The sequence below is a fragment of the Sciurus carolinensis genome, chromosome 5 (assembly GCF_902686445.1).
Source record: "Sciurus carolinensis chromosome 5, mSciCar1.2, whole genome shotgun sequence".
Classification (NCBI taxonomy): domain Eukaryota; kingdom Metazoa; phylum Chordata; class Mammalia; order Rodentia; family Sciuridae; genus Sciurus; species Sciurus carolinensis.
Window position 1 is genome coordinate 112,559,865 of NC_062217.1, and position 17,840 is coordinate 112,577,704.

The following is a 17,840-nucleotide window of genomic DNA, read 5'->3' on the forward strand; positions in this document are numbered from 1 at the left end:
TGGCTGCACAGATTTCAGATAGGGAAAATTCAAGAAAAGAATTTTTCTACAGTTTGGCACCTTTTTCCATCAGCAGGGGGAGTTCTTAGAACTTGTACCAGGCAATGTCTGGGTCTGAACAGCCTTTTGAAGTTCTTAGGGAGCACAGGGTGGCAACAGAAACTTCTCATCACTGGCCAGCCTCTCTGGACACTTATTCAAACACCAGTCAATCTTTTATCTGAGTCTATTTTGATCTTTAAAAAGGGTTCCCATGCACTGAGAATAAACTTACTATTTTATACTTAAAATAACAGGTTGCCTAACTTGAAGTCATAAATCTGATAAAACATCAAACTGGTATTAGTATTTTAACCATTTAATATTTAAAAATTACTAGTGTTACAAATGAAAGGCAAATATTCCACTCACAGGTAATAACATGAAGCCAAGCAACAATTACTAGACTTTAACCTTCATGTCAAGCATCAAGCATTCAATTAAACTTTATGCATGGGCCAGGCACTGTGGGTGTGTGAAGACCAGAAAGACTCAGCCTGCCTTCAGAGAGCCTGAAGTTTCTGGGGCCAAAGAGGAGAAGCTGGGTCAAGAGCAGGAGAGCTAGGTAAGTGTTTTAATAGAAACACATACAGGTTGGGATGACTGTCCCTAGAAGTAGCAACTAGTTCAGACCAAGAGTTAAGGGGAAGTTTCCTGGAGAAGGTGACCCAGATCTGTGGAGGGTGGGGTGAAGGGTGGGACAAACCTGGAGGGAAAAAGGCCAGTCTGCGTTCACCATATTGAAGACTGAACTTGATGGGTCATTTCTGAGTTGGTTCATGTGAAAGAAATCTAGAGCTAGTCCTTCTGACTTTGGCAACTCTGTGTTTCATTAATTTTGAGCTTTGCAGCAGATTAACCCCTGCTTTACAAAAACACAGGTCATGGGTACACAGGGTTTCTCAACTTTGGTGCATCTGACCTTTTGAGTCAGGTAATTATTTATAGTAGTAAGAGGATAGCTTGTACCTTGCAAAATGTTTAGCAGCATCCCTGGCCTCTATTCAAGAGGCAAGAGCAGTACTATCCAGTTGTAACAACTCAGAATATCTCCAGTCATTGCCAAATGGTTCTTAGGGGACAAAGTAACCTCCACTAGGGAAGCACTACATTATAAGGTTTCATATGTTCAACGTAGAACACCTGCAGCGTGTGTTCTGGGTTGTATTTCTAGTCAGGGGATGCATTTGTTTCCAACCACGCACACTCCTGTCTGCTCCTTCAAAGTCCTGGAAGCCCTTTTCCTGAGGAGTTTTGAATGTGGTCTGTGGCAATGACACAAGAACAGAACAAGCTGGTCCCTGGGCTTGGCACTGGAATTCCGTCTATTCTCTCAGCATCTCAGGAAACCCAGAAATCCCATTCCTCTCACCTCGGTTACAGCTTGGATGGATGCACCATGTTTCAGAAGGAGTTCCATTACTTTAATTCGATTCTTTTTGCAGGCAATATGAAGAGGGGTAAAGCCATTCTGCAAGGGACAAATATGAATCTGTGTGACTACATTCCATTGAAATTCATTCTTGTCATGTGCAGTGAAATATTTCTGCTAAAATGCTGACTTATAAAGATGTAAAATTAAATAAACTATGAGGGGTCAGACAGAATATTGATCCTTCTCCGGGAGCACAGGTAGTATAGTGGCTCCTCGGAACTCATGGTGCCCCGGTAGTTGTGAACAGGAAGTAGATGTTGGTCACAATCTCCTGGTAGCTAAGGTGAAGTAGTCATCACTTTCTTACTATTTTGGCATTTACTCTTCCAAAGAACGTCCCTCTTCTATCTCACTTCAAACACAGTAAAAACAGTTTGACCCAAATATGTATCCTTATAGTTAAACTTCCCCTATTTGCCTATTCTGACTTCCTGCTGTGTTTTAGCATAACTACAAGACCAGTTCTAAAATGTTTCCATTTATTCTCAAGCTTTAAGAGTCAAGTTGGTGCTTAGTCCAAGGAAGTAGAAATTTGAATAGTTCAACATTCCTTGGACCATTTGCTTTAATATTGAATCTCATGAAATAATCTGCTTTTTAACAAACTATCTACCAAATTATCCAGTCCAGTAACAGTCTCACTGTGTCACATACTTCAGCCACTAATGGAGACCTATCAAATACCAGGTCCAAGATGAACACTTAGGTCAAAGTCATCGCTAGTGCCTTCAGGGAGGTTCCTGAGACCATTTCTCTGGCCATAGTCCATGACAGAATGACTGGTTACAACCTCCATATGTGGTGAAATCTTCAGAGTCATAGGAAAATGAGAATGACTGCCCACACCCTGTTTTAAGACTTTTTTTTTCTTGTATGGAAAAATGAGTCACGATTGCTAATTTCTTTTCCTCCCTTCTGAGAATTCAGATACATTTGACACACTGAACAGGTCAACAGTTCTTGAAATACTAACTGAATAAGAGCTTTGAGAATTATAATGGCAATGCAGTTATCTGGGGTCTGGAGAGTTCCTGCTTCTCATTCTTTGCTGCCCCTCTGAATTTCAGAGCTCTCAGAACTCTGGAGGCATTATGATCCATTCAGACAACTGCACCGTTTGGAAAGGAGCAGAGACCTTCCTGAAAGGGTTGACTCCATGTCAGGTTTTACCTCAAAATTACTAAATTTTGCATGCTTTCCCTAAAATTGTGTTCTTTTTCCCCCCTATGCATGGGTGCTTATTCTGAACTAAATTTAAATAGTTTACTAAGTTGGGACCATTTATCTTTGCAAAGGCAACAAACACTGTCATGCTGACAAAATCAAAATACAGCCCAGCTAAGGGTTAAAAGAGCGAATTATTTTAGGAGTTAAGGCTGCAAATTAGACCAACATTTTGATGGGCAAAGGAAAGATGAAAATGACAGGCAACTTTATGTTAAGGACCACATAAAATTTTAGCTCATGTATTTCTATGTAGAGGCTTTTTTTCCTTTTTAAATCATTTTGCCTCATGCTTTTAGATCTAAGAAAAAAATCTCTTTACTCAAAAAGAAGTATAACTTTATCAATCGTAAGTTGAGGTTGACCTTTTCAGTCTTTTTATAAGTTGTATAGTCCTTGGATTTCATTTATATGAAAGAATCACAAGTGTAACCCTGAAGAGTTAACAATTGAACTCCATCAGCTTTGTTCACATCAGAAATAGAAGGTTCTATAAAATTCTAAGAAGGGCATTTTGAAAACATTGGAAAAAAACATATTTGACTTAAAGAACACCTTCCATTTTTGCCTCCGTGAAAGCAATCTCTTCACATGTGAGGTGGCATGTTGCCAGCAAGACAGCTCAGGCTGGACACACTGGTGGAGACACTCACCAGGGCTTTGGCATTGGGGTTAGCTTTCTTATCCAAGAGAACCTTGGCGACTTTGTAATGGCCACAGTGGGCAGCCACATGTAGGGCAGTCAGGTAGTCGTTGGTGACATCATCCACAGGTACATTATGCTGGAGGAGAAGCTGGACACAGTTTAAATGATCCCCTTGCGTGGCCATGTGCAATGGAGACAACCCATTCTGTAACACATAGATAAATCAGAGTTCATTGTTTTACATTTTAAACACAAATGTTCCTAACACAAGTATGAACACATGAAAACTCTAGTTTCTCACATGGAAATACCCTATGTTTTAAAAAAGTTTTTGACACTGTTTTGAACTCCAGTTACTTTAAAAACTGGTCCTCCTACTTCACATATCAATTGATAATGAATTATTAAGGATGATTTATTTTCCTGATTTAGAAGAAGTAAGAATTTTATCAGGGGCCAGAATTTACAGTATTCTGAATGAACAGGAATTCTATTTAAGACTGAAAGGAAAAATTAAAGGCAAGAACAGATTGGCAGTCACTGAGTCACTGGATTGGTATTTATTTGCTTTATTGATTATTAATGCTTGATTTTGAACACTATATTGATTTGATTTTCTTTTTAAAAAAGATCTGACTACAACACACTTCTTACATCAACACTGAGGAAAACTTCCTATTTCTATAAATCTGGTGCCCCCATGTGTCTATGCAGAGGAAAGGCAAGGTGCTGGCCAACTAACACCTTAGTTTAAATCAACTGGGTTTAATAACAGTTAATCATGTACAGTATGAGTGAGTTGAAAATTCACTTAAAGAGATCAAAGAAGACATAAATATGGTCAAAGGTAAACAACTCCCCCTTTTGTTTTCTTTACCAAAACCTTCAAACACCCCTCTTCCCCCCAAAAAACTTTTAGCATGGGGTTGGAGGCTATAACTCAGCGGCAGAGCACATGCTTAGAATATTCCAGGCCTGGGGTTCAATCCCCAGTACATACACACAAATATAAATACATATGTATGGTAGCAAAGGAAATCCTAGAGAATCCATTTACCAAGAGAAGCTCTATTAATTACTGAAATATAACAAATCTTGGGAGAAAAAGTAATGACAGCAAAATGAGTTTCCAAAAACATCGTCATCAATCAGTTTTGAAAGTAATGATATATCAAATATGTACAATGAAGCAGATGTTTCTGACTTCTCTGGGCCAACTTATTTTCTCCTACTTTATTAATGAATGGTATAAAAAAGGAGTTCAAGGTAAGATAAAAAAATGTAATCCCTCCTTTGGCCACCCTCATGGCATTATTCGCTCATTATCACATATTTCAACCATCTACCTCTCTTGAAGGCAGGAGGTTTATTATTTTCCATATTGCCCAGCAAGAGAGCTCTGCATATACAAGAAATGCTTAATAAGTATTTATGTAAATTTAAAGATTTCATACACTGTCAATCAGGATATTTCTGTCTGAAAAATTCTCCTGAAACATTTTGAACCAAAGTAGAAACTAAGGTGCAACAAAGGGTGGGAACGTTTCCCATTTGAGACACTGCCACCCACGAGCATATGCACTAGCTGATTCAGGCCAAAACATTCCTTTGCTTTATGTTTTGATAGAGTCCTAGAGGAAAACATGAAATAAACAAAATATAAGAGAGCAAATGTCTTAGTGGAGAAGAGGGAGGCAGAGCTGATGATAAAAAGAAACTCTAATGATACGAAATAATGATGAATGGGTGGGAAACTTACAGGTCCTTGGGCAAAGACCAAGGAAAGCAAAGATCATCTGTCATATGGAAATGCGTCATATCACATATGACACCTGAAAATACGAATCCAGGATGAGGAATCTAAGCAGGACAAAAGTCCTGAAGGACAGGACAGACTGCCTTACTGAATACTCTTCCAACAAATACTTATTAAAGACCTAATGCATGTTGGGTGCTTAGGGGTACAGCACTGAACTTGGACAAGTCCCCACTTTCACAATACTGAAGAAAACCACACAGTGAACAAGTAAACAAACTAAGAGATAACTTCATGATGGTGTTAACAGACCCAAAGAATAAAAAATCCAATCAACTGATACTTATTTAGGGAAGTGGTGGGGATAGGAGGAGTGGAAAGTGAAAAAAAAGAAGGCCTGTCCGAGGACATTACAATTGGAGAACATACTGAGATCAAAGAGATCTAGGACAAGCTGAGGGAACTCAAACCAAGCAGTTAATGAGAAAAAAATTGATGTATCCTAGGAAGAAAAGAAGGCTGGGTGGTGAGCAACAAGGGTGAAGCAGTGAGCAGAGCAGAAATACGGTAAGGAGTTCATTCTCAGTGCAGGAAGTAACTTTTGATTCAGCATACATGTATGTATCTTTCCTCTCCCAAAACACCACCAAAAAGCAGTAAAGGAATTTAAAGAGTATAATCCACAAAGGCAAACACATGTTTGCATGCTTTCACATTCATACATACACATTGGGAAAGGAAACCATAACAAATGAGTGATGCCTGTACATTTTTGAATATGAAAAGAGGATTTAACCATTGTAATTCATCTAGCAGTAGAGAGAAGGCTGCAATCTGGATATCTGTGGAGATTCATAATCAGTGGCATGCTGACCAATGCTCACCAACTTTTAGAAAAAGAAAAGCTCCAATGTGTATGTACCATTTGCCAATTTCCATGGTGTACAGACTCCCTGCTATGACCAATTTCAAGCTACCAGTGTGATTACCAAATGTGAAATTGGGAAGAGACATGCACAATTGGCTCCAGCACATTGCTGGGTATAAAAAAGACCAGCTGATTTACCTCTCAAATTCCCAAAAGATAGGGATATGAAGAAAAGCAGCACCTTAGAAGATGAGACTTAGGGCTGAAAGCAGGACTGGTTCAAAGTCTGTGTATGGAGCTGTCAGGTTTCCAGACCCTTCCCAACCCAGCAAATCAGAGTATAGTCCCCTTCCACTCAACAGAAGGTGATACAGAGAGATTCACTCTCAGTTCCAGGCAGAGCAGGGGGCAGTGGTGAGGATTTGGGATGAGCCCAGATGATCACAGAAAAGGAAGGACAATACAGGTGTTAGGGATATGGTCTCTGGACTCAGATGGTTTGGTTTCAAATTCTTGCTCTGCCACTAGCTGCTATTTCATCTCTTTGGGTTTCCCACTCCTCTTCTATGCAGAGCAACAATATGGGTACCTCACAGAGTTACCGTGAGGATTCAATGAGCTAATATTTGTGAGGTGCACAGAGCCTGGTGGGTGCCTGTCATGTAACTATTAGTTATCATTGTTATGTTTAAATTACACATAAAGGACTGACAGATCCTTTTCTGCTACCTCACTCAGAAGACATTCACACAGGTGCTCAAGGCAAAAAATTAGAGGATCTCTCTCTCTCAAAAATTGAATTGCCCCAATGAAAGGGCATCTAATCCTGAAATAAGAGAACATCTCCAGCCCAGTACCACCTGATCATTAGCCCTGCCTCCACTCAAGGCCTTCTCAAATAACTTGCAGTTGACACTTGTGATACAGACATTTATGGGAATCCTCCAACAGAAGAAAATAGAGTCAAGGCAAACAGAAAAAAAAAAACAAAAACAAAAAAAAAACGGAAATTTGAGAAGTAGAAAAAAGAAGTTGTCTTGAATGTTGTCAGGAAGGTAATAGAAAATGGCCTATTCATAGAATAATAATAGAATACTTTAAGAAAAGTGCTATCAAGGTCAGGCACCGTGGCACACACCTGTAACCTCAGTGGCTCAGGAGGCTGAGGCAGGAGGATCGCAAGTTCAAAGACAGTCTTGGCAACTTATCAAGGCCTAAGCAACTTCCTGTCTTAAAATTTTTTTAAAAAACCCAAGGATATAGTTCAGTGGTAAAGTGTGGTTTGGGTTCAATGCCCAGAACCCCTGTTCCCCAAATTCTATCAGAGAATAAGAAAATGTTCTTGAAAATTAAAATCATGAAAGAAAAAATATCAAGGAGATTTACCAGAAAAATATCATCAATAATAAGATGAATAGAAGAAAAAAGATGAAACAATTATTTGCTTTTGATTATGCCTGCACTGTTTGACACAATGAAAATTTATCTTATAGAGAACAAATAAAATTAATTGGAGGATTTTTAAGCTGGTGGCTTGCAAGATTTGATGGACAGTTTATATGGCTATTCCAACTGCAAAGGAAAATCTGGATTGTAAAGAAGAGGGGAAATAGGGGATTAGCAGGATGCATGGCCAGGAAGAGGAAGTGGTTGTGGAGAGAAGTAGATACAGCTATGTCAAAAACAGCTATGTCAAAAACAACAACAACAAAAACCAAAAAACAAAAACAAAAACAAAAAAACACAAAAAAACCACACACACAGAATGGTTAAGGTCAGAAGCACTCAAAAGGCCAAGATAATGCTCGGTGTGGCGGTGCAAGCCTCTCAGGAGGCTGAGGCAGGGAGATCACAAGTACAAGTCCAGCCTGGTAACTTAGTGAGGCCCTGTCTCAAAATAAAAAATAGAAAGAGCTAAGAATATAGTTTAGTTCAGTGATAGAATGCCCCGAATGCCCCTAGGGTCAATCCATAGTACTGAAAAAAAAAATCAAATTAAAAAAAGAAAATGGGACGTAGCTCAGTGGTAGAGTGCTTACCTAACATGTATGAGACTGACGTTCAATCCCTAGTACTTGGTGGTAGGGGATGGGAGGTGGGGCAGGAAGACTAGATATCATCAAATACAATGAAAGATTTGTGGCTTCTTAATTTTGTTGAGTAATACTCCCGAATTATTTACCAATCTAAACCCTGCATTTCAAATAAGTGATAGAATTGTTCAGACCACCTTAACTCCTGTCTTATCTTCCTGAAATTGTTGAGGAAACATGACCAGAGCGCAAAGGGCAATCACATGTGATTGTGTTGCTTTGATACTGTTTAGAAATGAGGGATCTTGTATGCTGGGGCTCAACCCTGGGCTTCATGCATGCCAGGCAAGCATGCTACCACTGAGTGATATCCCTGGCCCAGAATTAGAGAGTTTTATAAAGCTTAATATAACTTCTCAAAAACACTGGTTTAATTAATTAAAATAGTAGTGACTATCAGGTAGTTTGTGTATCTCAGTAATTATTTATACATTTTCTTTCCTTACTCAATACTGTCAAAATTTTTACCATCAGGAACACTTATAAGACATTTAGTAAAAGATTACATTTTTTTTTTTCAGGCAATCTTTTGTTCCTTTTAGAAACTTCAACTTTCCCAAAGACCCACTCAATGTACAGTTTCTCAAATTTTCCTATCTTTATCTGCTAAATGATATTCTTGGGTTCTTGTTATCTGTGAACTCTCAAGAAATAAACTGAGGGGCTAGAACCAGCACCTAGACTTGGGAAAGGGTAGATCTTCGAAGTCTGTCTTAACCCATCAAGCAATCATTTCTGAACTACGGAAATCTCATAGAGTAAAACTAAGTACTAAGCATTTCTGAAAAAACAAAACACCACACACAAAACAACTTCATGGAACAGTGCATTCCACATAAAGGCTTCAGAAACCCACAGTTATTTTGAACTTCTCCAAAGATTTGATGAATATCGCTACTCTCATTGCTAAATTGAAACTATTTATTTTTTATGTGATTCAAAAGACTTGGTTAAATAACCAGCAAAGGGATTCAAAGCCAAATACAGTCTAACGTCCAGAAACCTGAAAAGATCTTACCTTGGTCTTGGAAAGAATGGGGGCAGCTCGATCAAGCAGCATTTCCACCACCTGCTCATGGCCGCTTCTTGCCCCACAGTGCAGTGGCGTCAGGCCATCCTGTGGAACAGAGGCAACACCTTCCATGAGATTTGGTGGTAAATTCTAGAAACGCAGTATATTTCTTGAGACTCAGTGTGGCCTCCAATATATGTGGACATTTGCTCATGTATCTCATAAAATAATTTCATAATTTTAAGTATTTGAGAAATACTATTTGGCAAGTTCAAGTAGTTGCAAAGTATATAATTTCTCACATATTAGAAGACTGACATTTAAACATGTAACTATTTCACTACTTTTTAAACATACAATGAAATTTAAATTCTGTAAGTAACTTGATACCACCATTTCAAAAACATATGAATAAACTTTTAAAAATAGAAATTTGTAAAAGGAATCTCATTCTGGTCCTTTCTCTTGCATTTCTATTTCTATCCATTTCCCCAACTTAATTTTATTGTAATTATAATTTTACCCTTGAATGTTTATTGATTACCACATCATATTTCTCTACCATGAAAGTATATGAATTTAAATTCAAGAAAGTTTTAAAGATTTCTTGAGATCATAAGTCTCTAAGTTTCAAAACTAAATCTGATTAAAATTATTTATATAATTATTCACACATACGATCAAAATATACAAAATATTTTATTGGTATCCCTTCTAATTTCATGAGATCCCCTATTTTTCCTTTCTAGCTTTCTCATATGAGAGAAAATATTCCACCCTTGACTGAGTCTGACAAGGGGATGAAGGGTGGGGGTCATGGGGAAGCACTGCGAAATGAAATCTACCAAATTATGCTACTACCATGTAAAAATAAATCCCAACGAATCCCACTTATATATAATGTAGCTCTCCACATGACACCAGGATTTTGAATTCTCTTTCTTGTTCCTTCCCCCTCGAGGTTTTTGCACTGTTGTGTCATCTGGGTGAGAGTTAGCAAGGCCTTCCTTTGCTTCTAGGTCAGAAGGACTAACTGTTGAGGAACAGGTGGGGAAGGAGACTCAGCATGGAGCTGAGGAAGTGGAGGGTTATTCACTTAAGACAATCTAAGTGGCTCCAAACCCTTTGGTGGGTTTCCATACGCACCCGGCTTGTGTTCCCCAAATTGAAGTTTACTTAATATCTACTCTAAAGAAAATAACATTTTAAAGTACACCAAAATTTGGTCCATTCAAATTACTTTCCAGATTGGGTAAGTAGATCTGGAAAATAAGCCTAATTATTCCAATTTATAAGCAAGCAGGTACAACCCTATTTCTAAACTACTTACCAAATCTCCATAGTATTAACATTCTCTAAAGATGAAATTTGAATTGCAAATAGTACATGTCCTGATTTGAACATTCTTTGAGTCCATTCAACTATTCTGCCTTTTATGTTGACTTAAAATAAACCAAAGTAAAGCAGCCTTTCAAGTGGAAAAAGTGTTTTGCTAATAAAATAAAACATGGGAACATATTTAAAAAATCATGAAGTCCAACATCTTCCCAGTAATATAAAACCTGAAAACATCTAAAGGAAAAAATACAAAAATCGCCTTTACCTTCTACCCCACAGAAACATTTCCCAGAGACTGAGGTACAGGGATTATCTTTTAAGAACTAAAAGATCAAAATTGTTTCTTTCATATTCTCTTAGGTAGACTCTAAGAAATAAGAGATGACAGAATATGTGTAGACAGTTTCAAACTGTGATCACACAAAAATAATTACTTTAGCCCACTTCCTTCATCCTTGAAAATTACTCTCCTCAAAGCAAAATGCTACACACTAAATCAAAATGTTTGGCCATCTAAGAGCAAAGTCTATCTCAACTATCATCTCTTTAATCCTTTGGAAGTATAGTATCCCTTCTTATAAACATACACTTTTTTACTTCATCTTTTAAAAAAATTCTGATCATGGAAAATTTCAAACATATTTCAGACTAAAGTAAACCAATTGTCACCTGATGGTCAACATGATTCATCCTGACTTTTTTCTTTCATATATTATTTCAAAGCAAATTCAAGACATCATATCATTTTATCCTCCCAATTATCCCTGTAAGAAAGGTACAATCCTCATTTAAAAATGAAGACTCTAAGATTCAAAGAGATAAAATTACTCATCCAAGGCTAAATGCAGAACTAGGCTAGAGCTATTACTGACTAGGTAAGACAAGCAAGGGAGGTCTTGGGAGGATGAAGACAAAAGCCCTAAACTCAAATGTTCAGCCACCCTTAGCCTTCCTTTAGCTTATTCTGCAGCTGCAACCTCTGATCTCCTGTTCATTAAAAACAGGTAGAATCTAAAGACTCACTAGGGAAAGGTGACATTTTTCATCAGTGGAAGAGCTGAGAAGTGCTATTGTTCTAGCCGTGCTCCCTTTAATCATATCTTGCTTGGGTGAGAAAGTCAGCTAACTCCCTAAGGTCAAACTCATCAGTTCTAGCTGAACTGCAAAGAGCTACCTTGAGCACAGGCCTTCCAACGATAGTCTTCTTGCAATATTTTAAACACTGGCTCCTTTGGATCTTCTACAAATTTGATCTGGCACTTTTCAAAAGTGTATGATGCTTCAAACAGCCAAAATCTCAGCAGCAGAGATGCCTCATCAGGAAGCTACACAAGATGGCACGTCTGCCCAGCTACTGGGACATTCAAAAGTCAGAGGGAAGCCAGTGCCTGGAGTTAAAGTTTAATGAGCATCTCAGTTTTTATAATCATGAAGACAGAGACAAGACCAGCTGACTTACAGTGAGACTGAAAAGTATCTGTCATTGAATGAGTCACAATGCATTTATAAAAAAAAAAAAAAAAGGAAGATTAGCAGGTATTGACTCCATATCTCTATTTTGGTTAAAAAATAAATAAATAAAAAGCAAAACTTAAACCAATCTCATTTGCTTTGAATTTGGCCTAGCTCATTATTTGCTTTCCTACTGCATGGTTCTGATTACGGCACCCTCTGTTGAAAAAGATCTTCGGCAATTCATTTGCTCCTCAGGCAAGTCTAAATTTTTTCAGGTTAGCATTTCATGCCTTCTAAAATCTTTTCCTGCTTCACTTGGTTCAACTTGGCCTTTCTCTATCCCCAATCACTTCTCCATCAAATATTTCGCAGCTTCTGCAAAAGAGTCTCTCATTTTCTTGTTTCTCTGCCTTCCCACAATGCTTTATGTATACGGCGGGGACCTCCCTACTTTCCCCAAGATCCAAGGTCTTTCTGTCCTATGTGACAGCATTTCCTTGAATCCTCTCTCCAAGACAAATGTGAATTTTCTACTTTCAAGATTTCTGTTATTTTCTGTGTCTCTTTTGGGTAACCTACAACTTTCTAACCTGGTGTTTTAATTATTTGTAGCCCCTTGAACTAATTCCAGTCAGGCTTTTCTGATATGTCTTGTTAACTAGGCCCTGACTTTAGGGCTACTATGTGTTAGTCTCTGCTTAGTCCAGTTTTAGCAAGAATGTTGCTGGGTTAGTTTAAAGAGACTCCCCCATCCTTGATATCTGATGGAATTCCTTTTTCCCCACACTCAATATCTTTTCACCCTGGACCACTTATGCAGCAATCCTGTCAAGTAGGTTTGGCCAGAATCCCTCTTACCCCTGATGTTTCCTCCTAGTAATTTCCCACACATTGACTCTTACCTTGCTCCTTAGCTCTAAATTCCCACCTTTCCTTGCTATATTCAGAGATGAGCCAGATGTCTCTGTCTACTACAGAGCCCCATTATAGAAGCCACCCTTGAATAAAGTCTGCCTTACCATTCTTTGACGTCATGAATAATTTTTTTTAAACATGTGTCTATCCCTGAGGACCAGGTTAACAATTTTAAGGATAATTGAATCTTGTAGAGGAGGTAACTCTGTATCACATCTATGAAAACTGCTTAATAAAAATTACTAAGTGAAAGGAGAGAGTGAATGAATCATTTTCAGGCTAGTCTTTAAAAAATGTTTTCTAGTCAGTTGGTTGAAAATTTCTTTCTTTGTTTTCCTTTTTAAGAGTAGACTTATTTTGTCTACTTCAAAAATGCTATTAAAGTATCTTTGCAATAATTAAAATTTTCAACATCAGTGACTTGTAAATTGGGATTAGATGTAAGAATATGACTCAGTCTCTTAGCTCTCAGATTTGCTGGAAATAAGCTTTTCCTTTTTCCTAAGTCAGAATACTGTAAGCTTAATGAAAGAGATATTGTGGATATTATGTCTGGCAACATAGTGAATGGGTATACTCTTTTCTCTAAAATTAGAAGAATGTTTTCTTCAAAACAAAACAAGGACTTTTTGTTGTTGTTGTTTGGTACTAGAGAATGAACCCAGGGGTACACTACCACTGAGCTACATCCTTGGCTGTTTTTGTTTTTATTTTGAGACAGCATCTCACTAAGTTATGAAGGTTGGCCTCAAACTTGCAATCCTGCCTCTGCCTCCTGAGTTGCTGGGATTATGGCGTGTGCCACTGTGCCTGGCTAAAATAAGGATTCTTAATTGCTTCCAACCCATAGAAATGTACAATTAATGCACAATGTCACTTGGAATGGGTTCTGGACCAAAAAGCATCTTTGTAACCATATACAGCAGCATCAACTTCCAGTTGAAAGACTTGACAAGGCAATTCATGGGGGACTGAGGGAGGCTGCTTCAAGAACACAACATATGCAGCAGTTGGACTGGAGAGAAGGAAAGAGGGAGGCCGAGTTGCCATAGTAACATTACAGGAGGGAATTGAAATTGCATGGGGTTAGTATTTTTTTTTTTTTTTCAATTCTCTTGATTTTTAAAGCACTAACATAATGAACAAGTTTCCCTTGGGTAGAATTCTGAAGCAGGCAAATGGGTTGGTCCAGATCTCATATTTCATTTCATTGACAGTAATCTTATTAGTAAGGTGGGAACTGCAATTTACTGGCTGAACAGAATACTCTCTTGCGTCAGCCTAAGAGCAAAGTCTTGCCTATATGAAGGCCAAGAAGACTTTCTTTCAGTCTAATTTTTCTGAAAAGCAGGATGCAGGACATTAAGGCATCACAGCCGAGGCTATGAAGTCAGAATATGCCCTTAACAGATGAAATTTACTCAAAGGCAATACTGGAGTGATAAATGTTCATGACTTAGGAGTAATTTTCAAGAAGTGGGTATTTTATTTTGATTTGTATCTTGTAGGTCCCTCCCTTGTCGTCTTAGGCAAAAAATTCACTATAGACAAGGGAAAAGAAATTAAGCAAGGAGAACTCTGTGAAAATAATATATGGATGTAAAACAGATTATAATCTTTAACTGAAAACTGCAAACAGTAAAAGAAAATGTAGACAGTGCTTAGGGGAAAAGAGATATAATGAATCCAAAGATTAACTAAAGGGCACTACTTACAGTCTTTTAGCAAAGCTATTCTCATGTTGGTATTTTTGCCAGAAGTTCTGATTATAGCTTTACTTTTTGCATATGTTAGGCAATTACAGAGTTAACCTAAGAGGAAGTGAAATGACATTTTTTTAATGTCTCTGTTACAGGCACTTTGTATTTGGAATCTTATTTAATACTGACAACAACTCCATGAGAAAAGCTTCAGTAGTTCCATTTATAGATGACAAAGCTGCTCCAGGGGATTCATGTACCTACCCAAGGTCACACGGCAAGTAAGTGGTTGGAATTAGAATTTACGCTCAGGCTCACCTCTGTCAGAAGGATTGGATTTCTTCTACTATGCCAAGCAATTTCTAAAAATACAAGCATTCGATATTCTTTTAAGATCAATAATTCATTTCTGCAATTTATATATAGGAGAAAGAAACTTCTCTTTCTAATTTCCTTCCCTAGTCTCTTGCCACACATTCTCTACATTTAAAATTAAACTAAAAAAAGAAAAATTCTCCTGTCTTCTCTCTGCTTAGAAAATGACAACTTTCTTTTCTGGGACTAGAATGTGCCCTTAAGCTATCTGTTTTGTGTTTTTCCACCCTCTTGTTTGTGGTTTTTGTCTCTCCTTTCTTGTCTTCCTTTGGGTTGAGTATTTAATATCCTGATCACTGAATCATTATATATAACATTGGTTAACTTCTCCTTTGGCTTTAGCTAAATCTTTACTTTTTTGGGTGGTGACTGTCCTAGGGATTACAATACATATTCTTAATTTACCATAGTCTAAATATATACAGCAATATTATATTACACTTAATACATATCAAACCGATATTATACCACTTCATGTATGAAAATTTTGCAATATAATTCCATTTACACTATTTCAGTTTTTGCACTCTAGGTATAAAATATTTCTACATACATTGTAAACCTCAGAATAGATTGATACTTTTGTTGAAGCAATTGACTTTACAAAACTCAAGAAAAGGAAAAGACTGTGTAATATAATCTAAAATGTCATAAGATTTGATTTTAAATAAAGGTGCTTTGTAGAGCCCTTATAAGATGATATCTGCTTGGAAAAGGCAAATTAAGGTTCATAATTAAGACAATAACAACTTATTTATTTATTGCATCCTTTTGAGAAGGAAAATAATCCAAGATGTTTGTAGTTGACAACTACACAGTATTTGTGTGCCAAATTAGTGTTGAGGTATTTAAAAGAAATTGGATGTGAGTACTACCAACATATACCAAGGGAAAGTGGCGGGAGGGGTGGAGATTATCTTCTGAAGAACAGCCCTTGTGACCACAAAGCAATTAGCTAAAGTAATAAGTGTCCTGAGCCTGCTTTACAGATTCTTCAAGAGAATCAGGCAGGTGACATTTACCCACTACTTTTAGTTTCCTAATTTGGCAAGGGAATGAGTTTTCTGACATAGTGTAAAATCATTAGGAGAGAAGAGAAAGAATGCCTCTTTCTCCAAGTTCTGAGAACTCTTTGCAACTTTCAAATACATTTTTTTTTTCTTCAAAGACATGCTTTCAAATTTTTAAAGCTAAGGGTATTTTATGATTTACTTGTCCTTCCTTTAATCTGAAGAAATACTTTCAATTATTTTCTAATATTTGTGACATAAAACTGAGAAATATCAATACAGTTTTGTATGACATGAATAAATATTTAAGTTAACCTTGATTAACATAGAAATAGTCTGTTGCCCTGTCAAATGCTCAAGTCAACAAATCTTAGAACTCCATAAGGGGAAGTAAGGTTTAAAATTTTTCTCTTTGAGAGAGACTATTTCATGACTTTGAAAAATTTAATATTTTCTTCACAAGTTATTTTTAACTAAGACAACAAGGAAAGCAAACCAAATAACAATATTTCTTTTTCTTTTTCTTTTTTTTAACCACATAAGAGAGTTTATTAAGCAAACAGAGTGTCTCCCTGCAGAGTAAGAGAGAAAATGAGAGGATAAGAGAGGAAGAGAAAGGTCGCATGTGTGAGAGAGTGTGAAAGGCGAGGAGGAGAGAGAAGGTGAATTGTAGAGAGATGCAAAAGAGAAAAGTTCTTTTTCTTTTGTATTAAATGTAAGAAATACAATGAGTTGCATTTCTGGGAAACTATAGGCTAAAATTATAGGATATTCAAGGGTCCTCTGATATCTTCCCAGAGTAGTAAGAATTTAACAATTGTCAGGTTGGAGGTATTCTGAAACCCCTCCATCTACCTGTGCACAAAGATATATTCTTCTAAGTGAACTGGTTGCCATTAACTTCAGGGAGAAAAATTACATTACCACAGGATCAGTATAAAGTCATATAAATTAAGACCCTTTGTCAAATTTATCATTAAGCTGTGTATCTTATTGAAATATTTCAGCGAATGCTGAGCATCTAATATGTCCCAGGGAGTACTTTAAGTATGCTAAGTGCTATGGATACTATGATAAATATACGCCTCTTAGGATCAAGGCACAACTTTTCCTGCAGTGTTGTAGTAACAGGATGATTGAGGTGGAGGGCAGCAGCACATTACTAGGAAGTTGGAGTTCAGGAGGAGCACACCTGGAGCAGAGTCCTGGGAACCAGAGTCTTGTTCTTCCTGAATCTGCCTTGAACTCTGCACCTTCTCAGAAGCAGTAAACACAGCACAGCTCTTTTATTATCAGATGTGGAGAAGTCAGTGAAAAGAGAGAATTCAAATTCTTAAAATGGCTGTGGTATAGGGACCATATTGAATCTCTCCCTGGGCTGGGAATTGATGCAAAAGAAATGGAAATGACAAGAGACCATCTGTTGCAAAGCATCTTCCTTCAACATATACCAAGCACTCATGCTAACTTTGAAGATAATAAGAGTTTAAAGAGAAATAGCAGGCCATCCTTAACAAAGCATTTTAGTCTATTAAGAAATGAAGCCATTAAGATCTTGTTGAAAAAATTAACAAATGTCATAAATCATTTTAAAATTAGGATGCTGCATATTGACCTCACTAAAGACTGCCTTGACATGTGTTTATATCTCTGCACACTTCTCACCATCGTTATAGATGTACGGTACATATTCAGAGTTGGCTATCAACACAAGCATTAGCTAACCTGCCAGTTAATATTAGTCAGCTCTATGGGACTGGGAAAATGGGAAAAGCTTTCTTAAAATGAGCTAAATAGAGACATGAAATCACTGATGTATCAGATCCTAACTAAGCTCCTAAGGGAAGATTCATGTATAATCATCTTGAATTTCATAGCAAACAATTACTTTTGCAGTGTTGGGGATCTAACCCAGGGCTTCTTGCATTCTAAGCAAGTACTGAGCAACTGAACTATGGCCCCAGATCTAATTAT

The 17,840-nt window shown here is 37.3% G+C and overlaps 1 protein-coding gene across 1 annotated transcript in view; it reads right to left on the minus strand.

Annotated features, from left to right (window-relative positions):
- Ank3 (ankyrin 3) overlaps positions 1-17,840 on the minus strand; it is a 320,745-nt gene that overhangs the window by 148,904 nt on the left and 154,001 nt on the right. Inside the window, 3 exon segments of the mRNA XM_047553901.1 lie at positions 1,412-1,510; positions 3,352-3,549; positions 9,080-9,178. Of these exon segments, the coding sequence (XP_047409857.1) occupies positions 1,412-1,510; positions 3,352-3,549; positions 9,080-9,178 (396 nt within the window).